At 55.5% G+C, this 25,911-nt stretch overlaps 1 protein-coding gene and 1 long non-coding RNA gene across 6 annotated transcripts in view; one reads left to right on the top strand and one right to left on the bottom strand.

Annotated features, from left to right (window-relative positions):
* LOC142022899 (uncharacterized) overlaps window positions 1-5,031 on the bottom strand; it is a 31,804-nt gene extending 26,773 nt beyond the window's left edge. For all 3 annotated transcript variants that reach the window (XR_012648067.1, XR_012648068.1, XR_012648066.1), the window contains exons 1-2: window positions 4,959-5,031; window positions 452-811 (exon numbers count right to left, since the gene is read on the bottom strand). This is a non-coding gene — a long non-coding RNA (uncharacterized LOC142022899). The remainder of the gene's footprint in view (window positions 1-451; window positions 812-4,958) is intronic.
* A 3,726-nt stretch (window positions 5,032-8,757) lies between these two features.
* Window positions 8,758-25,911, top strand: part of LOC142022883 (apelin receptor B-like) — an 81,280-nt gene continuing 64,126 nt past the window's right edge. For all 3 annotated transcript variants that reach the window (XM_075013206.1, XM_075013207.1, XM_075013208.1), the window contains exon 1: window positions 8,758-10,479. In XM_075013206.1, coding sequence (XP_074869307.1) covers window positions 9,098-10,216 — 1,119 coding nt within the window. In that variant the 5' untranslated portion in view covers window positions 8,758-9,097 and the 3' untranslated portion in view covers window positions 10,217-10,479. The remainder of the gene's footprint in view (window positions 10,480-25,911) is intronic.

The raw sequence follows: 25,911 nt of genomic DNA, 5'->3' as shown, positions 1-25,911 counted from the left end.
CCTTTGTGGTCTCCCAGCAGATACAGGCACATCCTGTCCATGCCCACACACTGCTCCCCAAGGCAGATCGGGATGCTCACCACAGCACAAGAGCCCTATTATTTTTACAGCCCATGCCTTTGCTTTGCCCTCCTGTAATCCTGTCACATGTGGGCATTTTCCCTCTGTTAATCATGCAGTGCTGCTGGCAAGAACAGCATTTGCCTTGTGCCTCTGTAACGGGGACCTTGCTACAAACAACAGGAACATGTAAAAACAGTTTTGAAATACATTGATTGCTCCCTCGTGTCCACAGGTGCTTGTGGCTTCAATGGTCAGTGCAGCACTAGGCAGGGACCCAGCTCATGGCCTGGTGCACAAGAAAGCAACGGAGCCCTCTGGGGAGCTACCTGGTTTCCTGAACTCAGACAAAGGGCATTACTCTGAGGTGCTGGGATAAACAGTTACTCACCATTGCAACTGGTCTTAGAGAAGTGTTGAAGGGACTCCCAGTGTCAGCACAGTGCATCTGCTCCTGGATCACATCCTGTATACAGGCATGTTATGATCTCACTAAGGTGACCCCATGACAGCATGCGCTGCTCAAAATCCAGCCTCCTCATCCACCTTCCTGGCTCACGTGCCTCTCCAGGAGACGTCGTGCATTCCTTCATGTCTCACTATGCCACCGTGCAGCAATCTAGATGAGAGACAGCCTTCGGGGCTGCTGTCCTGGAGTCAGCCACACATCAATGCTGACCTGCCCTGGTTTGGTTTGGGGATGCCTTGGTCTGGGTGGGAAACGTTCCCAATATTTAAGAGGTGTTTGGATCTGGGGGCACAGGGCAAAAAATGATTATGAATATGCAAGTTTGTGGAGGGTATTTTTACTGATGGCACTTTATGCTGCTCTCTTGCCTCCTACCCACCCTAGGCTGGGTAGCAGCTATGAGCAGGAGCACAGCTCTCAGACCACTGCTGATGACCTATAAAAAGTTCAGTGATGCTGTCTGAATGAAGCCCCAGAAGTCTGTCTGTTTCTCTAGATCCCAGTCAAGCGCCTTGGGTCAGTCGTCAGGAATGTCATGAGAACAGGTTCAGAGCTGCAGTTCTTGGCTGCTGCTAGCTGGGACAGAAGCTCTGTGAGAATGGCCTTTCTCGTGGTATTTTGGCTTTTCCACTCTCTGGCCCAGCTGATGGAGCAGAACAAGGGGAAACCAGAGAGCATAAACTAAACTATTCAGAACTGAAATGTTCAGTGTTCAGGAAAAGTCAGTTTGGGGTGGTAAGGCTGTTTTATCCAACCCTGTTTTCCCTCTGGTAACAGCTGCTACGCCACCTGACTGAGAAGGACAGTGGTACATTTCCAGGCTGAGATTGTTCAGGTGGACTAATGGATTTGGATGCCTGGGTGCCATTAAAACAAACAGGACCCAGGATTCCAAACCCTAACACAGCTCTGAAAACCTCGCCCTTGAAGCTGCTCTCACCAAAGACCACCCAAGACTTTTGAAAACCCCAACAGATCAATACACAAGTGGGGAGTTTGCCAATAGAGCTCTACTTTGTGTAGTAGCATCTCTCTTTCGAGCAGGCTGTCCTGACAGCTCTGTACAGCAGATCAGTGCACAATGCTGGTGGCCCAGTGTCTGGGGCAGACTCAGCCCAGCTGTCTCAGCTTTTTGTACCTCATGGCTATTCCCATCTGGGACTCCCATCATGTGCTACTGAGCACTTCCATCTTCAACTTCTGGTGCTGTTGCTAACAGAGACAATGGGCTGAGCCCCCGGAGGCCAGCCTCCCTCCCTTCCCCAGAATTACTTCAGCCTTAGGCTTGCTCCCCCATCTCCTATGACCTTGCACTCGGGTTGATTTTTTCAAGATCCCTTTAAAGAACTAGGCTTCACCTCTTGTCCCATTTTCCTCTCTTTGGGACATCCAAGGGAACGTGGCAGGTATGTGGGTTTTGTCAGGGCTTTGTCCCATAGCAACCAGTTACGTAACACAGTTGCCAGGTACAGCCTAATCTGGTAAAGTTGAGACCCCACTCCACACTGTGTGCTGATTGTGAGTGTGGTATAACCTAGTGCATCCTGCCTCTGTGCACGTACAAGAGGGATACAACATGCAGGGCTCTCCCCCTCTCAGAAGTCAGGTACAACCGGAAGACAGCGGTACATCTGGTATGAGTACAGGGGTCATGCGAGGTTAGGATTTCCAGCATTGCTAACCCACCATTTACAGGGGGCAGGGAGAACTGCAGCCCAGGCTGGGACCATGGCTCTGCCCCCAAACATAGGCAAGCAAAATCATTCCAGCAGTGCCAGGGCCGGCAGATGAACCAACCCTTGCTACATAGTTATTGTATCTGATAGTTACTGTGGCTGGGCACAAGCTTGTGCAGAGCAGTGTCTGTAGCTCCCTGGTTTGAACTGAAAACCTCAGTGCACCTTTAATAATGCCCTTTCTCAGTGCTGCCCCCAGACAGGGCTGCCAACTGCAGGTGGGGTGGGAAAAGGGGGCATTTGCCCCAGGCCCAGTGATGCAAAGGTGCCCAGAGCTCCAGCTGCTGCCACTTCAGCAGTGGTGGTGGCTGGGGCTTCAGGCCCTTTTGAAGTGCCACAGTTGCACCATGCCACAACCCACGTGTCTGTTCGGTGGACAGGGCAGCACTATGGCCTGGGTGGTGCTGAAAGCCCCTGCCACCCTTGGCCTCAGCCCTCCCAGGACATGGAACCAGGCCTCCCTCCCACTGTGCCCCAGGACCTGCTGTAGCTGTTGGCCCTGCTGGCCCAGAGGCTGGACCCTGCGTTTCTATGCACAGCGTGAGCCTGTCGAGCCTGTGCCCAGAAGAACAGCTTTGTCTGTGGAAAAGCAACCAGTACTTCTCCTCCCAGTGCAAGGATCTGTCCTCGCCCAGCCCTGCCAGACGAGTGCACAAGGCCCCATATGCCCATGGCCAGGGCAGTCCCAGCTAATGGGCTTTGAGAACAGCCAGTGCTGGGGGAGGGCAGTGACATCTCATTGCAAAACCTTCAGCTGTGGGAAAGGGACGTAATTTAACACCAAAAGGGCGAGATGCAGATTAGATACAAAAGGTAATGTGGGGAGAAAACTCCCTCTGGAGCTCGGTGCTTCCTGCCAGAGGCTAAAGCTGCACAACGTGGGTGTGAAAAACCAACGCCTAGTACAGAAGTTAAAAGGGAGCTTAGCTCAGAGGAGCTTATCTGCGGCCTCCTCCATCCCTCTGACGTCACTGCCCTGCTCTGCAGAAGCAGCCGCTGCTTGGGGAGCCCTGACCTTGCCCTGGTAGTCGCGCCCTGGCACCAGGGCTTGGGCTTTTCATTCCAGGACAGTCAGGCCTCACAGGGAGCTCCAGGGGCCCTGCCTGCAAGGAGCACGGCAGCCAGGGGAAGCTGACCAACAGTTGGCCCAGGTATGCCTCAGTATGGTCCCATGTCTGCCACTTGCTTGGGGTTGCAGCCTTGGATGTGTCACATTCTGCAGGTAGGCCAGGTGCCAGCAGACAGCACCTTGCACAGGGGCTTCCTTCGTCCCCATGGTGCACTGCCCCGTCTCTGCCCCCCTCAGCCCATTCCCCTACCCCAAGGCCCCACCATCCCCCAGCCTCTTGCTGCTCCTGCTTTGCGCCTCCCCAATCCATCCCTACAGCTCCCCACTGCCTGCTGTTCTTATCACCCTCCCACCCCAAGTGACTCTGGCCAGCAGCCCAACCACTGGGGTGACTCAAGTTGGCACCGCTCCCCTGCAGAGCTTGGTGCCCTGGCAGAGGTGAGCCAGGAGCCCAGCTCATGCCCCTGTCCTTCAGTGGGGACACTAAAGGAAGGGGCTGGGCAGGACTCCTGGCTTGCTCACGACTTAACCTCTCCCTCCCACGCCTGGACAGGCTGATTAGGAGGTGGTGCCTAGAGCAGCTTCCATGATCCCTAGGCAGGAACTCCCCTACACCCTTCCTCTCTCTGAGCCACTCAGCAGCCCCCAAAGGCAAGGGCAGCAGGAAGATGCTTCTTCCACTCGGCCCCCAGGCTGAATGGGCACACACTCTGGCCCTGGGTGGCACGTCACTGACCATCGGGAGCAGGCTGAAGTCCTCGCCGCAGTGCTATGGGGGAACGTGGCCACTTGCAGCATTCACCTGTATCAGCGGGTCCAGGGTCACATGGGGCTCCTCCACAGGCTGTACTACAGCCTCACCTGAGGTAAGTGCACACTTTGTCCCACTGACAACAGGGCTATCGTGTGGCTGCCCGGTACAAGTGTGCTGTCCTCTTTGCTCCTGGGCTGGCTCCCCAGTACCGGGTCGTGTGACAGTGGGTGATCTCCCACTGCTCCAATTTTCCCTCCAGTCTGTCATGTGGATTCAAGCACAGCTGTTGTGTGAGAAAGGGCTGCTTGCCCCCCACCCACTTATATCCAAGCTCTTGACTCCATCTCCTTGGACCTCTCATTACAATGGAATTCCCCCTTTCTGCTTGCAGAGCCTTCTGTTTAGCCCTCTCTGGGTCACTGGCAGCCTGGCTCATTCCCCCCGGGTGGTCCCTACCTTGCCAGCTTTGGTGTCCTCAGCAAACTTGCTCATGGATGAATCCACAGCAATGACTGGCATGGAAGAAAGGGCACCTCAGCAGTGTGCATCCCCAGTGCAGTGCCCCAGACACGCCAGCATACAGCTTTACCCACAGACTAATCTGAGCACAATTTCTAAGACGGCTGGACAGCGAACCTATTTGTTGCAATGCTCCTTCTTTCTCTTTGCCTGAAAGCTGCTCTGCAAACCCCTTGCAGCTTGGCGCACTGCATTACATTATCAAAACAAAAAGCAAACGTTCAAGACCATAGTCTGGTTTCACACTGGGACTCTGCTGACTTCACTTCAGTGGAGTTACTCCTGGTCTCCACCGTGTGCGTAGAGGATCAGACCCTCTGTTTAGATAAATACCCAATTCCTCTTATTTACCATGTTTCCCATCCTTTCGCTCCGTGTGCTTCACCACTGTCACAGGAGCATGAAAATAGCATTGCTGGCTCTTAAGAGCATCCAGTGCTCCTGTTAGCTGCTGGTCTGGCATTACCTTGCATGGACAGGACCCTGTACTGGCGATGTCCCAGTGGGTTGCTCTGCTGATGATAAGGCCTGTGACACACAGAGGGGAATAAGCCCTTAGCGGCTGATGAACCTCCTTGGCAGATACATGGATGATGAGGCAGCAGGGATAGGACAGAGCCCCGACATGCTCTTTCCACCCCTGCCTCTGAGTCCATTGCCCAAAAGATGCTCTCCTGGGCCCAGCAGATGGCCTCTGGGAACAAACCCTCAGGCTGGCCCCTCCCTGCAGCCTGGGTTGAGCTGCAGAGCCAGCACAATGGGATAGACCACAAAGAGCCCCCGCCTTCCCATCTGGACACCCAGGAACAGGAAAGGGACATCTTCCAAGAGACAGTGAGGGAAGCCAGGTGGGTGGGCCTGATCCTGCTGCCCAGGAACATCAACACTGATTGCAGGGGGAGCAGGATCTCTCCCACCGCTCCTGCACAGGGCTGGGAGATCACTGTTCCTGCCAGGCACAGGCTTCCAAGGGGAGCTGTCACTGGCTTGTAGCCCAGCATCTCTGATCCCCATGTCATGTCTCTGGAGAAGCCAGAGGGCACGGCCCTGGAGTGGCAGCTGGCCCCAGGGAAGCATAACTCTCCAGGGTCTGCTGACTTGAGAAAGGACTGTGATTGATTCAGGGGCCATTATCTTTCTCCTTCAGACTCAGATAAAGTACAGGCTCAGCACTGCACAGCAGGGCTTCCTCCAAAGGGCAGTACATGGCGCAGTGAACAATGAAGGAGAGCCACTCCCAGACAGGAGCAAGAACATCCTGGCAGCCTGCTAGCATCCTGCCAAGAGCCCTGGCCTGGATGGAGGAGCTGCAGCTGGGAAGCACCACCTGGAGACTCAGGAAGGGAAGCATCTTTCACAGAGCTTCCCTGGGACAAGCCTGCTTTTGTGGCAGGTCTGGGAAAAAAGCCCCTAATGTGTGCGAAATGAGGCTAAGGGAGGGAGACGCTGCTTCCGAGATCCTGCTGGCATGGTGGGGCTGGAATATAATGCCAGGGACTTCCCGGCCACCAGAGTCACTCTAAGGACTCAGCACCCATTGCTGGAAGAGTGGGACAGCTTTCCTAAGGTGCTCAGTACTCCCCGGGCACCTTGATAGTGGCCTGTGCTGCTTATCCAAGAGCTCAGCCCTCCACCAGAAGGAGGAGAAGAGATGGATAGGAAGAAAAGAGAGAGACACTACAAGGGACTGAGTATGTCAAGCACTGAGCTCTTTTCCCAAGGCTGTGATGTGTGTGGCACTACACAGACCTCAACGCCCACAATCTGGGACAGATGGAAACTCACCCTGAGATGCCAGTAGTGGTCAGGGGCCCAGAAGGGCGGGAAGGAGCTCCCAGCCCTGCAGGGTGAATGTGTCAGTGGAGTCAATTTATGTAGAGAAGGTTAGCAAAGCTCCAGTGATTAGGAAAAAAGGGGACATGATAACCCCACACTGTTCCTGTTGGCTCAAAGGCAGCAGGGGTACCTGGCTTTCATCCCAGCTTGCTGCAGGCCTGGGCTGGAGTCTGGATTTTAATTGCTCCCTCCAGGTAAGGTTTAAAAAAAGGGGAAAAAAAGTGTCTGCTTCTATGCTGCTATGCCTTTACCTAATTAAAAACATATATTAGAAACAAGCAGTCCTGCAGCACCTTAAAGACTAACCACTGTATTTATTGGGTAATGAACTTTCATGGGTAAAACCCACTTCTTCAGGGTTTTACCATGAAAGCTCATTACCTAATAAATAAAAGTGTTAGCCTTTAAGGTGCTACAGCACTGCTTGTTTTTTTGTGAAGCTTCAGACTAACATGGCTCCCCCGATATATTTGATGCCCCCCCAAGACAAAATATAATACCACAGAGAGCGAGCGAGCAAGGCCCATGCCCTGAGGAGGAGGAGGCAGGATGTTAAAAAGTGCTTTGTATCATTTTACAGCTTTGTGGGCCAGATTTGCAAATAGGGAGGCAGTGATAACAATCAGCGACCAGGCATTGATGGGCCCCGCTGTGCCCTGTTTTTGCAAGGCTGTGCATCCACCCCCTGGTCTTACCATCAGACACACCTGGCCACTAGGATTGTCCCACATAACTCCGATTGTCCCTGAAGTACACAAAAGCCAGAAGCACTCTGCATCAGGTTGTATGACTGCCTTTAAGGCTAACTGTGGAGCTGCTGAAATCCCCCCAGTTTAAAATTGGACATCAATCAAATCCTGATTGTTAAAGAAACTAAGTCTCAAACAAGGTCTCCTGCCCCTCACATCAGCGTGCCAGCCCAACCTGGCCTTTTTAACTGCAGGGAGATTCCTCAGCTCCAGGGCCATGCTCTGTGAGGCTCCCCTCAGGGCTCCTCTTGGCTTTCCCTAACTTTACTCTAATCCTCCAGAGGAGAAAGGGATTTAGGATCTCCCCAGACACCTTCCCCTTACCACCTGGATTCCTGGGCTGCCAGCATTCAGCAAAGCACTGACCTAGGAAAGAAAAAACAAACCAACATGCTACTCCTGCATCAGGAAAACACATTACAGCCTCTGGCCCCTTGGGATGGAAAGGGAACAGTGACCCTCTCCACCCTGCAGCAGCCAGCTGAGAGGGAGCCAGAGTGTCCGGACACTCAGTGTACACTAGGAAAGCCAACTGGCCTTCTGCAGGCTGGTGTGAGGAGGGTCTGTGAATGGGCTGGGCATGGGCTATGCACGTGTGGATGCATGAAGATGTGGGTGTGCTGTGCATGCAGGATTATGGCTTTGACTACGGTAAACTTCCTCCAAAACTCCTTAACACAGCTGCCTCGGTTCAGAGCCAAGCAGGACTGGACACAACAGTGGAACCACAGCCTTGTTGTTGGCACCACAGCCTTGTCTGCAGTAAATCTCCTCCTGCAGAGCTGGGAGAGGAGGGGAAAGTTTAGGGCAAAAGGCTCCGGCTGGGTGTGATCTGTCATCACATGCAGCAGGGGGAATGTGTATATGGAGTAGAATGAATGGGGTGTGTGTGTGTGTGAGTGAGTGAGAGTCGATGCTGTGTGTCTCATGCAGTGTGTGTGAGACACAAAATGTGTTGGGAGTCCATGAGGTGTGCTTTGTGTGGGTGTAGCCTGTAAGTGTGTGCAGGGGTTGGAGTGTGGTGTAGCGTGGTGTGGTGGGAGAGGGTTTGCTACCTGCTGTGTGAAAGGATCCACAGCAGCAAGGAAGCGTGTGGAGACTGAACGTGCCTGTGTGATTGGGGGGTGAGTGCATTTATTGTGGGAGAGGGGAGCATGGGTGTGCACAGCAGTGTTTGTGGGAATGAGCAGTCGTGCTGTTTGGTTGTGTTAGGAGAGGAATGTGCGGAGGGTGTGTGTGTGGAGATATTAGGGTATGTGCTGTTTATGAGTGTGAGAGGAAGAAATACAAGAGAATGTGTTGTGTGTGCACGTGTTATGAGTGTTTCTGTTGTGCGTAGGTGTGTGATTTTCCCATGGTTGTGTAGAAGACCTCCCCATGGCAGAATGTGTGTGTGTGTGTGTGTGAGTGTCCGAAGGGCAGTGTTGAGTACGTGTGAGAGTCCCAAGGCAGTGCCGGTGACAAGATAAGTGTGTGTGTGTGTGTGATGCCCCAGGCAGTGTGTTTGTGTGCATGAGAGAGGGAGAGAGACACACATGGCAGTGTGCCTGTGTAGCAGAGTGACTCCCAAGGCACTGTGTGTATGTGTGACATCCCTGGAGGTAGGGGCTCCAGGCAGGGGAATGAACGGGTGTACAGGCGGCCGAGGAGCTGTGCCCGGGCCACGGGAGGGAGAAGAGGTACGGGCAGGGCGGGACATGCCGTCCGGGGGGGTGCGCGGGGGCGGGGGCGTGGCCGGGCAGAGGCGTGGCCGGGCAGAGGCGGATGGTGAGGGGTGGGTCTGGGTCGGAGGGGCTCGGGCAGCGGGGCGGGGCGTGCCCGTGCGGGGGTTCCTGGCGGGCTGCGACGGAGCCCCCTTTATAGGCGGCGGGCGGCCGGGCGGCCCGGCCGGCAGAAGCCGGGGCCATGGAGGACGCGGAGGCGGAGGCGGAGGACGAGCTGTACTACGACTACCCGGAGGCGAACGGCAGCGCGCCCTGCGAGTGGCCGGCCGACTGGGAAGTGTCCTTCTCGCTGCTGCCCGCGCTCTACATGCTGGTCTTCGTGCTGGGGCTCTCGGGCAACGGGCTGGTGATCGCCACCGTGTGGCGCGGCCCGCGGGCCCAGCGCCGCTCCGCCGACACCTACCTGGGCCACCTGGCGCTGGCCGACCTGGCCTTCGTGCTGACGCTGCCGCTGTGGGCCGCCTACACGGCGCTGCGCTTCCACTGGCCCTTCGGCTCGGCGCTGTGCAAGCTCAGCAGCTACCTGGTGCTGCTCAACATGTTCGCCTCCGCCTTCTGCCTGGGCTGCCTGAGCTGCCAGCGCTACCTGGCGGTGGGGCGCGCCCGGCCCCGCGCGCCCCGGCCCCGCGCCCCGCGGCTGCTCTCGCTGGCGGCGCTGTGGCTGCTGGCCGGGCTGCTGGCCCTGCCCGCGCTGCTGCTGCGGGACACGCGGCGCAGCGCGCCCGACAACCTCACGCTGTGCGACATGGACCTGAGCGGCCTGGCCAGCCCGCGCAGCCGGCGCTACTGGCTGGGCGCGCTCAGCCTGGCCACCACGGCGCTGGGCTTCCTGCTGCCGCTGCTGCTCATGACCCTCTTCTACTGCTGCCTGGGCGCCGCGCTGCGCCGCCACTTCCAGCACCTGCGCCCCGGGCCGGGCCGCGGGCCGCGCCGGCGGCTGCTGCGCATCATCGTGACGCTGGTGGCGGTGTTCGCGCTCTGCTGGCTGCCCTTCCACCTGCTCAAGAGCCTCCACGTGCTGAGCGGCCTGGGGCTGCTGCGCCTGCCCTGCGCCTTCCTCGGCCTCGCGGCGCTGCTGCACCCCTACGCCACGTGCCTGGCCTACGTCAACAGCTGCCTCAACCCGCTGCTCTACGCCTTCCTCGACCGCCGCTTCCGCGTCCGCTGCCGCCTGCTGCTGGGCCTGCGCCGGCCGCCGCGCCGGCCCGCCCCCGGGGAGCCCGGGCCCGCCCCCGCCTCCTCCTCGCTCAGCGCCCCCACGCAGAAGTCCGAGCTGCTCTCGCTGGCCACCAAGGTGTAGCCGCCGCCGGCCGGGCTGCGGGCCGCGATCCGGGGCCGGCTGCCCTCGTCCCCCGCCCGGGGTCCCCGCCCAGCGCCCCGAGCCACGATTCCGGGCTGGTCCCTGCGGGCGGCTCCCGCACCCCCCCGGGGTCACGCAATAAACGAGTTTTGCCGGAGCTCTGCCGCCGTGCTCCGATTCTTCCCCCGGGGGTGGGGAGTGCGGGGGCGCTGTGTTAGGGGCGCTAAGCCTGGGCCCGTGGGAGTCCGGAGCGGGGGTGAACGGTGAGTCCAGGGTTATGGGGGCTGGGGGGCTGGTTCAGGGTGTGAATGGTGGGTCAAGGGGCTCTGCGGGCTCCGGTGCGGGGTGTGAACGGGGTTCGGGATCCGGATCGAGGTGTGAACGGGGTTTAGGATCTGGATCGGAGTGTGAAGGGGTCCAGGGGCTGTGGGGGGAGGTCGGGGGCTGGTTCAGGGTGTGAATGGTGGGTTGGGGAGCTCTGTGGTCTCCGGTTCGGGGTGTGAAAGGGGTTTGGGATCCCTATTGGGGTTTGAAGGGGTCCAGGGGCTGTGGGGGGAGGTCAGGGGCTGGTTCAGGGTGTGAATGGTGGGTTGGGGAGCTCTGTGGGCTGTGGATCAGGGTGTGAACAGGGTTGGGGATCTGGATAGAGGTGTGAAAGGGGTTCAGGATCCAGATCGGGGTGTGAACGGGTCCAGGGGCTGTGGGGGCTGCCTCAGGGTGTGAATGGTGGGTTAGGGAGCTCTGTGGGCTCTGGATTGGGGTGTGAACAGGGTTTGGGATCCAGATTGGAGTGTGAATGGGTCCAGGGGCTGTGGGGGCCTGTTTAGAAAGGGACTTATGATGGTACCACAGGTACTAACTGGGCGTCCCCCTCACCCAGGTGAGGCACAGCCAGGGGAGGTGCAGGGAAAGCTCTGGGCTGATGACTCCTAGCAGAAGCCAGAACCTGTTGAGGTAGGGGGCGGAATCCAATCCTGGGCTGGCTGGGGTGGTACTGGGCCCAAGGGACTCCTGCCATTTCAGCTGAGATTGGAAAGGTTTCCTGCTGGGGCAGCTCCAGCAAACCCTGTCCCCCTCTTTGCTGAGCGGTCCACCCTATTCCCCACTTCTTCCCCATGGTTTGCCTGGGAGCTGCAGGCGACTTGGCTGGTCCCTGGGGCACCCCTCTTCTGGGGTGGCTCAACCTGCAAATGCCCCTAACTCCCTATAGTGTGTAATGCCTGGCTCCCTGACCGTCTCCCCAGCCCGGCTCTCCTCTGACCCCAGTGACACAGAGGGTAAGAGAAAGGGGGAAGCCCAAGGGGTAGGTGGATAATTGCTCCAGTAGGGGAGCTGGGGGGCTGGCTTGAGCTGAGGCCACAAAGCCATCATGGGGCAGGGAAGGCAGGTGTGGCTGGGCTGTTGTGATCCAGGAGGAGGCAGAAATGGAAAGGCTAACAGTAACCGAGCTGATCTTGGCAAGTCCCAGCCGCAAGGTGTGCAGGCAGCCAAAGGCGCAGTAGGAGTCCTATCTGGACTGGTACCTGACCTCAGTAACTGCAGCACTTGCTCTGCCCCCGGAACAAACCACCTGCAACGGCAGGTGCCAGTGACCAGAGCTGGAAGCGTAAGTTGTTATGTGGACCAGAGGCAGGAGGCGCAGGCCAGTCTGCAGTCCCTGTGACCCATGTGCTGCGCTGCACTTAGGTGCCATTAAAAGGTGTCTGGTCCCCCCAGCTCCAGGGCGTGCCATCACTGTGGTCTTGCCTTACTCGGTGTCCCAGACGCCCTGCACCCCCTCCGTGTGTCATTGCCTGCGCCCCAGCGAGGCTGTGTGCTGACCTGCGGGCTGGGGGAGGGGGCAGCTTGCGAGTGGGAAATGCTGACAGAGACCATAAGCTCCCCACCTCACTGCAGGCAGCCCCTACATGCTGCACCATGCACGTGGGCCTGGGCAGCACCCTGGCACCACTGGCTCCTTTTACACCTCTCTTCTATGGGGCTTGGCCTGGTGCGAATGACAGCATCAGCCCGAGGGCCAGCCCCGCAGGAGGGGTCCCAGGGGTGAAGGAGGGCAATGGGGTGAGAGGGCCCAGCAGGAGGGGCCTGGTGGAGGGGGGCCCAGGAGAGGGCAGTCCCAGATGTATTTTCTCAGCAGAAAGTGGGGTCTCTGCCCAGCAGCTGGCAGCCCCCCATGCTGTAGCCATTCTAGGAGAGCTGGGACCATGCACCAGTGAATCCCACCAATGCAGGACTCGGGCTGGCACTGACATGAGGGTTCTCTCCATACGAAGGCTGGGGCCCTGACAGCCATTTCTGGGGCATGCCCAGCTCTGCTGGCTCAGAACCTGCCTCCACCTCCTTTGCAGTCACTGCTGTGGGATCTTTCAGCAGACCCAGTTCCTGCTTCAGAAGTCCCCTCAGATTTGGGCTCCTGTGAGTGGTTTCCCATCCCCTTCCACCTGCAGCGCTGCCGACTCTGTGGCAGTGGTTCTGGGTTTTCACTCCCTCTGCTTCTGCCCTCAGGCTAGAGGTGCTCCGCAGCCTGCCCAGCCCTGGGAGCCACCCACCTTGTACCTGCTGCACACAACAGAGACCTGGCCCCTTTCTTAGCTGGTGAAGGCTGCACAGCAAGTCACTTCCTTGAGGCTGTGCTGCTGCTCCAATGCCTTTCCCGCTGAAAAAGTATTGCAGCCAAATGCCCTGGGGCCTGCCCTGTGCCAGGGTCAAAGCCAGGAACCAGCCAGGCTAGGGTCTCCTTGCCTCTGCTTCCCTGTATCAACCCAGGCCTCTATAGGCATCTGGGTAGCCCCTTCTCCCTCTCTCTCAGCAGCCTGGTGCCTCCCTCCCCCTCCCCCCTGCTTCCCTCCAGATCCAAGAACGGGACCCAACCAATCCTATCAATGGCTCTAGATCACATCCATTGGCCCATCTACCCTGGTCTCAGGCCTCACTTGACATGTGCTTGCTCCATCTGTGGGGATGAACTGGGCCTCATGACCCAGCCTGTCAGACCTCAGGCTGATTGAACCTCTAGGAGCAGTGAGCTGAGGGGGTCTGCTGGGGGAGGGTAAGTTACAGAAGGACGTCTGTGAGCCAGGACACTTACTTTCTACCCCTGACTTCCGAAGGCGAGCAGGATCCCAAAGGTTGAAGCAGGGAGAGTTAGGCGTGAGGAAGCCTGTGGCAGCATCCCCAGCACAGTGCACTGAACAGCCGCACAGCCTGGTGCACCCGGCCACTAGAGCCCAGCCTGAGCATCCCAGATCTTCAGTCCAGCCCAAGCTTCCCAGCTGTGCCCTGTGTCATACTATAACCCTCTCTCCCCCGGGAGGGGCACTGCCCCCCCTTTCTTGCCCTGCAGATTCCTGTCCTGCCAGAGCCATCGCTCAGCCAAGCTACACAAAGCCCGTTGCCTCACTGCTTGCTGTGTTAGGCCCCCAGACCCAACAGACAGTTCGTCAACCAACAGCTGGTGACTCGAAGCATAATTTCTGTGTGACTTCTCATCTGTTGCTCCCATGCATTTCCCTAGGCTGCACTGTTTCTGTGCTGTTACCTTGCAGCCCTGGGCCTTTTCACATGTGGAAGCAAAAACACCTTTCAGAGGCAGGGTGCCCCTTTCACCTCCCTGCTCGCCTCAATGTGGGGCAGCCTGGGACCCATTGGAGCAGGCCAACGGGCAATTTGTGATCCTCTGAGGGAGTGTGAAAACTTCATTCGCACTGGCCTTCCAAGAGGGATGGAAGTGGCAGCTGGAGAGGCTGGGAGCTGACGGGGTTCTCACAGCTCAGCAGGTCACAGCCTCCTCCCACTAAGGGAGCAGAGCAGAGCAAAACCCTAGGGGTCCATCTCCCCACAGGAAGGAGGCAGAGCCACGCTCCCCTCCCCCCCACCCTCAGGGCACTCCAGCTCCAGGCCTGTCTGCAGCGTTGCAAGGGAGCAGAAATTCTGAGGCCTGGTTTGGAGGGAGAGCTCAGCACTGGACTCCTGGCTATCTGCCCCACTTTGCAGCACATCCAGCAGATGACCCAACAGTGTGAGCTTAGCATGTACAGCCAGCAGCTGGTGCACTTTACGGAGCCTGTATCCCCAGCCAGCTGTACCAGGGCAGCTCCTCGCCCACAAGCTTTCATTCCCACTCTCGGAAGTCTTTATCCCCTCTTGCTGCCCAGGCACCAGGGCCTACTTGGGCCCTTAGTCCTGTGTGTACCATTGTGAGCTGCTCCTCATGCTTGTCCTTCTCTGGGTCTCCTCTCCCTGCTTCACAACACCAATAGCAGCTGTGCCTTTCTGACCCCCAGAGAAGGAAAAAGAAACTGTACACACCACCCCTTCAGGAAAACAGCAGCCTCTAATCCCAACCAGCAGACTCCAACCTGGGACCTTGACAGCTCAGTGCAAGCGCCTCTCCAGTGTGAGCTAAAAGCCAGCTGGCTGTGAGCTAGGGCTGTAGGGGAGACTCTTCCTTTCTTTCTATAAGTGGTCTAGGTGCCAGTATATGGGATAGTGAACCCTGGTGTCTGGGGTGCACCAGCCCTCACTGCCTTGTGCCTGTACCCATGGAAAGAGGGGCTGAAATGTTAGTTTTACACAGTGGAAGGATTCCCTCTTCCCATCGCCAAACTCACCATGGCTGCAGCTGGAGAGGTGCCCTGCGGAAGTGCTCCAAAGCTCATTGCAATAAGCACATCTGGGCAGGATGTTGTGTTGCTTTCCTCTGGGACTGTAAATGCAATGGGCCATCTGTCTGTTTTAGCTGCAGTTGCTGCCTCCATGATCTCAAGGGGTGCAGGTGTCCCCCTCCACACCCATGCAACATCTGACCTTGGAGCGAAGGAGAATTGGAGAGGAATTGCTCATTGAGTCCCTCCAAGCCAGAGTGCCTCAGACTATGCACAAGAGGCCTGGAGAGGCAATAGAATGGAAAGCCCAGAGAAGGAAGAAGCAAACAAGAGAGAGGCCCAGGAGGTCCAGCAGGCAGAGGAAAGGGAGATGCACCATGGCACAATGGGGCTTCTCAGGTAGCAAATACAAGTAAGTGCTGCAGACTCTTGTTGATGTACAAGTCCAACAGTCCAGCACTGAACTCCTTTGCAGTCAATGAACAACTCGATATCAGTGGCCCCCACTACATTCTCCCCCATCCCCTCCCCACCCTGACACCTACACCTCCCCACCTCTTCCTCTGGAAGCACCATCTCAGATTAGGTGAGCTGCGTGCTTGGGCAAATGCCCAGGAGAGATTGAGAAGCCACCCAGCTGATTAGCAGAGTGCCCACAGCCGACAGCCTGTCTCTCTCTTGGTGGTGCACATAATTAAATTATAGAATCATAGAACACTAGGACTGGAAAGGACCTCAAGAGGCCATCGAGTCCAGCCCCCTGCCGCAATGGCAGGACCAATTAGAGGGCATGCTGGTCACAGTGGTTCCTCTAGGCCTTACAGTAGATGAGTGGACTGTCCTGGTGCAGCACAGAGACTATTGCTGGTGCACAAGAGCTGTCCCTGGGCATTGTGTAAATCACCAGCTCACAGGGATGTCTTGTGATGACAGCAGTGTTTAACAAGGAGCTGGCCAGAGTCCTGGGAGCCTGAAGGGGACTCAGGCTTTTTTATGGTCCAGATCTACCAGGTAGTGTAGCTCCTCACGGCACCTGATCTGGGGTCAGCCTCCCCTGTGTCACTCCTGGAGGTTCCTGGCTGGAGGAAGCTTGGCCCGCCTTAGCTCTGAGTGCCATATGGTTTTGGAATGAGTTTGGATGCTAGCAACAGCGATAGGCCCTGAAGTACGTCTAAAAGTATGAGCTTGTGGGAAAGAAGGGTTGTTTGTGTTACACAAGTGGCTCTTCGGAAGTACCAGCATTAACTGATTACAGCTTGGACTGAGCAGCAGAACTCAAGAAAGCATGGTTCACTGGATATCAGCCACAGTCAATAGCGATAGCAGGTTGTTTGGAACAAACATTGGCTGTGTCTACACGTGCCCCAAACTTCAAAATGGCCATGCAAATGGCCATTTCGAAGTTTACTAATGAAGCGCTGAAATGCATATTCAGCACTTCATTAGCATGCGGGCGGCAGAGGCGCTTCGAAATTGACGAGCCTTGCCGCCGCGCGGCGCGTCCAGACGGGGCTCCTTTTCGAAAGGGCCCCGCCTACTTCGAAGTCCCCTTATTCCATGAGCTCATGGGAATAAGGGGACTTCGAAGAAGGTGGCGTCCTTTCGAAAAGGAGCCCCGTCTGGACGCGCCGCGCGGCGGCAAGGCTCGTCAATTTCGAAGCGCCGCTGCCGCCCGCATGCTAATGAAGCGCTGAATATGCATTTCAGTGCTTCATTAGTAAACTTCGAAATGGCCATTTCGAAGTTTGGGGCACGTGTAGACACAGCCATTCAGTCCTGTAGCTAGGGGAAAACATGGCAAAGTGAGATGAAAAGCATACCCTTCAGAGAGCAGAGTGTGATGTGCTCAAGCCAGATGCCGACTCTTCACGCTTTATACCTTCCGCAACTTAACAGGAGGAAATACATCCAACTCTGTGGCCGGAGAACAGGGGCCATGTTAGGGGGACACTTTTCTTCTCTCTGCTTTGGCAGGCTGGCACGGCAAGCACATTTGGCATCTGCAAAGGTCAGTCACAGGTTTGTGACTGCTCCTCACACACTGGCCCAGGGCTCTGGTGGGGTGGTCAATGGGGAACAGGATGAATGCTTCACATGGGCTGGGCTCTGACAGGCTGTGAGGGGGGCTAACTGGGCACCAGAGGTGCGCCTCAAACACTGGCTTGAGCTGAAGGTGGCTTTCCACACTGGCCTGAGCTGAGAAGGGCTTTCATGCAGGGTGAGGTGAGGACAGGAGGTGGCTCACGTTATGCCCTGCGCTGAGGGGGCTGTGATGGTGTTAGAGTGTTGGAGGTGCTCCTCACACACTGGCCCAGGGCTGCGAGAGGCTGGGAGGTGAGGCCAGGAAAGTGCCTCTCACACAACCCAGCATCAGGAGATGGGTTGGGGGCCTCTCTGCTCTTAGGTCTGTCACATGAGGGCTCACACCTCTTCCCCCAGGGCCATTCCCCAGCCAGGAGCACATCAGCAGCTTGTGGCAGTACAAAAGTCCAATGTGTGTGCCACGGCAGCTTGGTGGGGCTTGTCTGATGCACCTTGGGCTGTGCACTGGGCCTGGCTTGCTCCCTTCCTGTGGGAGCAGGGGGAGGCACCAGCTGACCCTTTCATGCAGGGGAAGCAGGGGTTCCAGACAGCTGCAGCAGGGAGCTGGCAGCTTGCAGGAAGAGGAAGAGTCTCTGCTTATCTTCTTAAATAAACGCCACAGAGCCAACAAAGACAGGGTCAGCATCAGGCTGCCCTGGCAGGGGCTGGGGATGCCTCTGTCTCTACAGGAGGTTTCCCTGGTGATGGGGCAGCATGCAGGGCCAACACCTCCACCCACTTGGCTTATGGTCCTGCTGCTGAGACAATGGGGCACTTCATTGGCCTGCTCCTTTGGAGGGGGGCTTCTCTACTCCAGCAGCTGAACTGTGCCTTATTCCCCTCCTCCCAGGCAGCAGTGGCAGCAGCCACCACAAAGCAGGGCACAGAGGAGCCAGAATGGGGACAGCACAGGTGCCAAAGTTAGTGCAGTTTTCAGAGCCACAAGCTGGCTCAGGAGCAGTGGGAAGGAAAAGCCCTTGGCCTGGACCCTTCAAGCCTCCTAGGCCTTGTGCCCTAATTGTCCTAGTACAAGCTGGCTCGGGGGCTGGGACTTCAACCTCTGGGTCAAACATGGTGCACAGGTGACCAGCAGTCACCAGCCACTGGCCAATTAGTACCTGTGCCAATGTACAAAGAGTTTACTGGGTCTCAGTGCACTCTTAGCATGGAGGTGTTTGCAGAACCCAAACCCTGTCACTATCTCCACTACAAGAACTGAACTGTCCAGGGAGACTACAGTGACCCTGAGCCCCAAAGGGGAGCGCAAAAGGAGAATGCAGGGGATGGTGGGAGACAGGTAGCAGCTGATGAGTGTTATCCTAAAAGCTCACGTCAGCATAGCAGTGGGTCACCTGCATGGCTCAGGCAGGGATTCCCACTCGAGGGTATTCTTCTCTGGCACTGTTCCCTCTAACATTTCCTATCTATGTGCAGAAAGAATTTTCCCTGGCTCAAACTGGCAAAGACCCTGGCTTTTTTTTGGGCCCAGGGCACCAAGCTTAGTGTAAGTGGCAGACTGCAGTCTTTAAATTGGGATGTGAGTAACCTGGCCTAAGGTTTAGCTCCTACTACAGAAATGTGCAGAGGTGGTGCTGGGGTCTGAGGCACAGAGCAGACTAGATGACCCTAAGTGGTCCTTACAACTTTAAAATCTGAGTCTCTGAAAACAACTGGTGAAGCAACACTCTGGGAAAAGCACAGTCCTGCTCTTCCCTGTTTTCAAAGCCTCCTGTGATGCTGTTTCCTGCCTTGGGCTCCATCTGCTGGCCATTTTTCACAAGAGCTACTTGGTGTTTTAGGTATAGTACAGTGTAGGTAGTCTGTCGTGTCCGACGATGACATCTTGAGCTTGCACAGGCTCATCGGTTGCAGACTTGCATGGGGCTGAAGTCCAAGCTTTGAACGGCATGGGCATTCACAGTAGGGGCAAGGGAATTGTCCTGGCTCTGTTGGTGCAGCTGCTGCTGTCTTCCTCTCATGAGCATCAATGAGGCGTACATGTCGCTGCTCTTCAGAGCTGTCATACACATCATACGAGAGCACGCCAGCCTGTTCGGTCTTTTGGATGATGCTCTAGCTGATCTGGTTTTAAACCAGCATGAGCAATGTTGGCCTTCACACAGTCTTTATACCTCTTGCGAGGCCTACCTTGATCCCTTTTGCCCTGGGAAAGTTCACAGTAGAGGAGTTGCTTAGGGATTCTTGACTCCTCCATTTGTATGACGTGCCCTGTCCAGCGAAGCTGGGCTTTCAGAATCATTGCTTCGATGCTCGTGGTTCCTGCTCTGTCCAGGACTTCCAGGTTCGTAACTCTGTCCTGCCATCAAATGTGCAGTACTGACCTCAGGCTGCATGTGTGGAAGCGCTCCAGCAGTTTGATGTTTTCTGTACAAGGTTCAGGTTTCACAGCCATACAGGAGACTGGCCAGGACTACAGCCTGGTACACAAAAAAACCAACTGAGCATTGACTTAATACAGCTTTGAAACTGTGCTAAGCAGAAAATAAACACTTTTAACGAACATTTACATGAAACAAGCACAGAAAGTTCCTTTACAATTATTTACAAAAAAAGTAAGCTGCTAAGGAAAGGGGCAGTTAATACAGCAGGGTGCTGTTTTTGGCTCTGCTGGTGGCTGACTGAATGCTTTCAGCTCCAACTAATGGGGGTGCCTGATGGGTGGTCAATTTGTAACTTTGAGGTTCTCCTGTAATGGTAGGTCCTTGTGAAGTTGAGTGGATCAAGGCATTGCAGTTAGGGTGACCAAATTGCCAATGCAAAAAATCAGATTGGGATGGGGAATTACAAATTGTCTATATAGGAAGAAGTCCTAAATACTAGGACTTTCCCTGTAAAATCGGGACAGTTGTTCACGCTAATTGCAAGTATGTTCAGGAGCTGCAAGAGCAGCAGTTTTGGAAGGGAGGGTGTATGAGTTCCCCTCGCAAGAGGGAGCAAACGTGACAGATGTCAGATTGCTTCATACATACATGGAAGGCACTGAGACATGAAGGCAAAGGCTGTGTCTGATATGGCCTGTAGTTCTGTATGGATCACTACTTCCCCTTCTCAGCCACTGCTGCAAGCTCCTGTTTTAACTCTGCAGGGAGGAAGTTCTTAAACCTGTCCAATGCCACCCAGGAGTTATACGCATAGCTACTGAGCACTACCTGCTGACTGGCAATGCAAAGCTAAAACACCCCCCGCAGGCATGAACTTTCCAGCCAAACAGTTTTTCTAGAACAAAAAGCAGTCAAATAGCACTTTAAAGACTAGCAAAATAATTTTTTTGCTAGTCTTTAAAGTGCTACTTGACTGCTTTTTGTTTTGATAGTTTATAGACTAGCACTGCTCCCTCTCTGTTACTATTCAACATGCAAGTTTTTGTAGGTTCCTTGGCCTTAGGGGTGAAAGCAGGCTGACACTGTGTCACTCTGTGGTTCAGTGTCTCAGCTACAAAGGGGCCTAGTGGTAGGTGAGCGAACAAGCATTCATAGTCCTTTTGGGGAACAAAATACCCAGGTTCAACCTTCTTGGTTTGTGGGAAAATAGATGCAGGAATCTGCCACAGAGCTTTGGTGGATTAGCCACTGTCTTTAGTAGCATCTGTGCCACCCCACAGGGGGCCTCAGGGGCAAGGGTGTTTCCCAGAGGGTCAGATTCTTCATTCATTCATTCCCTCTGCCTGACACCCAGGTTCTGGGCCACTCTGAATTCTCTTGCTGTGCTCTCAAATCTGTGGACAGGAATGAGACAGAGGTACCCACTACCGCCTCATCAGGGATTCTTTTGGTGGAACCAGTTCCACGTGCTCATTCCCTTCTTCTCCCTCTATTGTTGCATGGTTGTAGATAGCCTATGGGTACACCCATGTCACACCTGAGATATGGTCAAGGAGTGTTACAGGGGAAGATCTGACCCACTTCAGACCCTGTTCCCTGAGGCAGTGGCATGGCAGAAGTAACTCCAGGGTGACAAAGTAGACTCAGGCTGATCTAGATGGTGGTGGACCTTGGGCCTGATGGTACACCCAGGATTTCCAAAAGGGCCCTTGTACTGGTGCCTGCTGCTGTAAGGGCAAAGAGGTTTGCAGCAGCTGTGGTGCCAATGATGGTACCATGACCTACACCAATGCCAGGTGGTCCTCAAGCTGAAGGATTACACCTCTGACTCAGAAGTGCAATCTGAAGTGGGCCAGGTTGGTGCTGCAGATACCAGTGCTAGGAACCCATGCCAAGAATGTCACCAAGTCCTGGGTGTGGGCCTGTTCCTATGCCTCACCACCAGAAAGAGAAGTTACGCACCGTAGTAACGATGGTTCTTCGAGATGTGTCCCCGTGGGTGTTCCACAATAGGTGTCGGGCTCGCCCCGGCGCCGCAGATCGGATCTTTCCAGCAGTTTCTGCCGGACTGCGCATGCGCCGGCGTGCGCCGCTCCCCTGCGCGCTCCCGGCCACGTGCGCGATCCAGTCCCCGCCAGTTCCTTGACCAACTGCCTCGGATGCTCCTGAAAAACACCAAACAGAGATCCAAAGTGGGGAGGATGGGCGGGTGGTGGAGCACCCACAGGGACACATCTCGAAGAACCATCGTTACTACGGTGAGTAACTTCTCTTTCTTCATCGAGTGTCCCCGTGGGTGCTCCACGACAGGTGACTACCCAGCAGTAACCCAAGAAAGGAGGTGGGTAATTGGGTTATGTGCAGCGTGCCCCTGAAAGGACCGCTGTCGAGAGGTGGGTATCCTCTTGGAATACCCGGTGTAGGGCATAATGCTTGGCGAAGGTGTCATAGGATGACCAGGTCGCCGCTCTGCAGATGTCTTTTAGCGTGATGCCCTTGAAAAAGGCTGTTGATGCCACCACTGCCCGGGTGGAATGAGCCCTGGGCGGGGCCAGTAAAGGAGTCTTTCGAAGTTCATAGCACATCTTTATGCAGGACACAATGTGCTTCGAGATTCTCTGTGAAGAGAGACTCTCTCCTTTTGACCTGGGAGCGAGAGAGACTAAGAGTCTGTCCGTCTTCCGGAAGGACTTAGTTCTGTCTATGTAGAAGGCCAACGCCCTCCTCACATCCAGGAGGTGCAGGCGTGCCTCCTTGCTGGAGCTATGAGGCTTCGGGTAAAACTACGGGTTCGTTAAGATGGAACTCTGAAGAAACTTTCAGAACAAAGTCTGGGTGCAGCCATAAGGTTACCGCCTCCTTTGAGAATACCGTGCAGGGCGGCGTTGCCATAACTGCTGCGAGCTCACTCACCCTGTGAGCTGACGTGATTGCAAGAAGGAAGGTTGTCTTTATCGTAAGGAGATGGAGGGAAACCGTGGCTAAGGGTTCAAAGGGTGGTCCTGGTAGCGCGCTGAGCACCAGGTCCAAGCTCCACGATGGTGGAAGCGGTTTCCGAGGGGGGTACAGGTTTACCAGCCCCTTCAGGAACCTGGTAGCAATAGGATGGGCAAACACCGTGGGCCCTTCGTCCTCATGCCGAAAAGCCGATATAGCGGAGAGATGGACCTTCAACGAGGAGAGGGAGAGCCCGCCTCTCTTGAGGTCCAGTAAGTATTCTAGTATGACAGGTATAGGCACTTCAAGGGGAGCTAACTGCTTGGTGGAACACCATGCAGTGAATCGAGTCCATTTCTGTTTGTAGGTCTTCCTGGTGGAGGTCCTTCGGCTACTTTCCAGGACTTGTTGTACTCCCTCTGTACATGTACTTTCTAGGGAGCTGAGCCATGGATTAACCATGCTTGTAGGCGCAGGCCTCGGGGGTGTGGATGCACTATGGACGCCTGGGCCTGCGTGAGCAGGTCCAGCGCTACTGGAAGGAGAAGCGGTGGACGATCCAACATGCAGAGAAGCAAGGGGAACCATTGCTGTCGATCCCATGTGGGGACCACTAGGATCATGCGGGCTCTCTCCCTCCTGGCTTCCTGCAGGACCTTGTGGATGAGCACCGTGGGGGGGAACGTGTAAAGCAGTGGGCCCTTCCACGAAATCGCAAACATGTCCCCCAAGGAACCCCGCCCCAGTCCTGCCCTGGAGCAGTATTGGGGGCACTTGTTGTGCTGAGTGGCAAACAGGTCTATCTGGGGAAACCCCCATGCATGAAAAATCGGTCATAGCAGATCGGAGCGGATCTGCCACTCGTGTGTGAGTGTGAAGTGCCTGCTCAGCTGGTCTGCCTTCATGTTGTGAGCGCCTGGTAAGTACGAGGCTTTCAATGTTATATTGTTGGCGATGCACCAGTTCCACAGCCGGACTGCTTCTGCACATAAGGCACGGGATCGAGCTCCGCCTTGTCGATTTATATAAAACATGGTGGAGATATTGTCTGTATTGATCCCGACTACCTTGCCTTGTATGTGGTCTTGAAAGTGTTTGCAGGTGTTGAACACCGCTCTGAGCTCCAGTATATTTATATGCAGTGACTGTTCCGTAGGGGACCACAGTCCTTGCATCACCTTTTCGCCAATATGTGCTCCCCACCCTACGTGGGAGGCGTCGGTGGTGAGAAAAATAGAGATTTGTGGTTGGTGAAAGGGTACCCCCGTTAGCATGTTCTTGGGGTTTACCCACCATTGCAGGGATCTGCGCACCTCTGTCGTGGGCGACACCACCCTGCGGACAGTATGGGATGCCAGCTTGTAAACGCTCGCCAGCCAATGTTGTAGGTTGCGCATATGCAATCTGGCATTCTGTACCACGAATATTGCCGCTGCCATGTGGCCGAGCAGCTGCAAGCACGTTAAAACCGGCACCGTGGGGCTGTATGTAATGACTTGTACCAGGGAACTGATGGCATGAAAGCACGCATCAGGTAGATAAACCCTTGCTGTGATAGAATTTATGCGTGTCCCTATGAACTCTATGTCCTGTGTGGGGTCGATCTTTGACTTCGCAAGGTTGATGACAAGGCCCAGCGAAGAAAATGTGTTTGCTGTTACGCGTATCATGCGTAGTACGTCCGCCTTCGAGGCCCCTTTCAGTAGGCAGTCGTCCAGATATGGGAATATAAATACCCCGTCTGTGCAGGTAGGCTGACACCACTGCCAGGGCCGAGGAGAGGCCGAATGGCAGAACCTTGTATTGGAAATGTTATTTGCCGACCATAAACCGGAGAAAACGTCTGTGAGCTGGGTGGATCGTTATATGAAAATACGCATCTTGTAAGTCGAGGGCTGAAAACCAATCTCCATCGTCCAGTGCCGTGAGTATAGAGGCGACTGTGATCATCCGAAAGCGTTGTTTGCACAAGTACCGGTTGAGGCCTCGAAGATCTAAGATGGGCCTCCAGCCTCCTGTTTTCTTCTCTGTGAGGAAGTATCGTGAATAAAACCCTTTCCCCTGGAGTCGCTCCGGCACTCTTTCCACCGCCCCTATAAGCATCAGGTGGTCCACCTCATGCTTGAGTTTCGCCTTGTGGGAGGCATCCCTGAGATGAGGCCTGGGCAGAGGTCTTGGCGGTGGGAGCGACTGAAAGGGGATCACGTAACTCGTGGCTATGATCTCTAGTACCCACTTGTCTGTGGTGATCTTTTGCCATTGTGAGTGGAACAGTCGGAGGCGATGATGGAACATTAATTGTGGATGACATTGCACGATGGTAGTAATAGTGCAGCCCTCGACCTGTCCGTCAAACTTGTTGCCTTTGGGCCTGCCCTGAGGATGCACGGCCTTGTTGGGAACGTCGCCTAGGAGTTCTATACTGTTGTTGCTGTTGATGCCGCCCTTGGTCGTAGCCCCGTTGGTACTGAGCACGCTGAGGTTGGTACAGGTATCGCCTTTGTTGAGGGTAATGCTTTTTCTTTCTGTATGGAGGGGTATAAATACCCAGGGTTCTGAGTGTGGCTCTTGAGTCTTTACTGGAATGAAGGACCGAATCAGTTGACTCTGCAAACAACTTCTGCGTGTCGAAAGGGAGATCGACAATTTTTGCCTGCAGATCCCTCGGGATACCTGATGTCTGGAGCCAGGATTCCCTGCGCATGACCACTGCCGTAGCCGTTGAGCATGCCGCTGTGTCCGCTACATCCAGGGCAATCTGGACTCCCGTCCTTGAAGCTGCATAGCCCTCTTGCACGATGGCCTTCAGCACCGGCTTCTTATCTTCTGGAAGTGAATCCATGAGAGAAGTAAGCCTGGAGTAATTGTCGAAATTGTGGTTCACTAGATGTGCTGCATAATTAGCCACTCTCAGCAGCAGGGTGGAGGAGGAGTATACCTTTCTGCCAAATAGCTCTAGCTTCTTGGCATCTCTATCCGTTCCCCCTGCTTTGTACTGGAAAGTCTTCGATCTCTGCTGAGACGATTCTACCAACAGAGAATTTGGTTGTGGGTGACTAAACAGGAACTCCATGCCCTTCGCCGGGACGAAGTATTTCTTATCCGCTCTCTTGTTTATAGGTGGAGCGGAAGCCGGGGTCTGCCATATGGTAGTAGCAGACTCCATGATTGCTTTGTCGAGTGGGATAGAGATTTTGGACGAGGCCGAAGGCCTCAGGTTTTTGAGGAGCTTGTGGTGCCTTCTCCTGCACCTCTGCTGTTTGGATGCCTTGCGTGAAAGCCTCCCTTTTAAACAGCTCCTGAAACTGATTGTGGTCGTCCGGGGGGGCAACATCCCCGGGGGCCGTAGCCTCGTTGGGGGAGGACAAGGAGGAACCACTAGGGTAGACGTCCCTTGAACTCTCAGGGTCCTGCTGCCGGTGATACACCCTCTCAGTGGAGGCTTGTGAGGGAAAATCTCGGGGTTCCAAAATCAGCTCCCCTTGAAACAGCTGTGTTTCTGTCCCCGTCTGTGAGTGCCTGCGGGGGTACTGGGCGGTCGAGGGGGACCTGCCCCTGGGTGTATGCCTGTGGTGTCTATGCCCAGCGTGATAAGGACGACCGTGGCAGCACGGGCATGGTTCCTGGGATGGAGACCTGGACCACTCTCGAGGTGCATACCCCTGATGTCTGGGGGAGCGAGATCGTCTGGATGACTGAGACAATGGTGAAACTGGTTTGTGGTAGTACT

The sequence above is a fragment of the Carettochelys insculpta genome, chromosome 18 (genome assembly GCF_033958435.1).
Source record: "Carettochelys insculpta isolate YL-2023 chromosome 18, ASM3395843v1, whole genome shotgun sequence".
Taxonomy (NCBI): domain Eukaryota; kingdom Metazoa; phylum Chordata; order Testudines; family Carettochelyidae; genus Carettochelys; species Carettochelys insculpta.
Note: the sequence above shows the minus strand (reverse complement) of the source record. Positions and strands in the feature narration are given on the sequence as shown.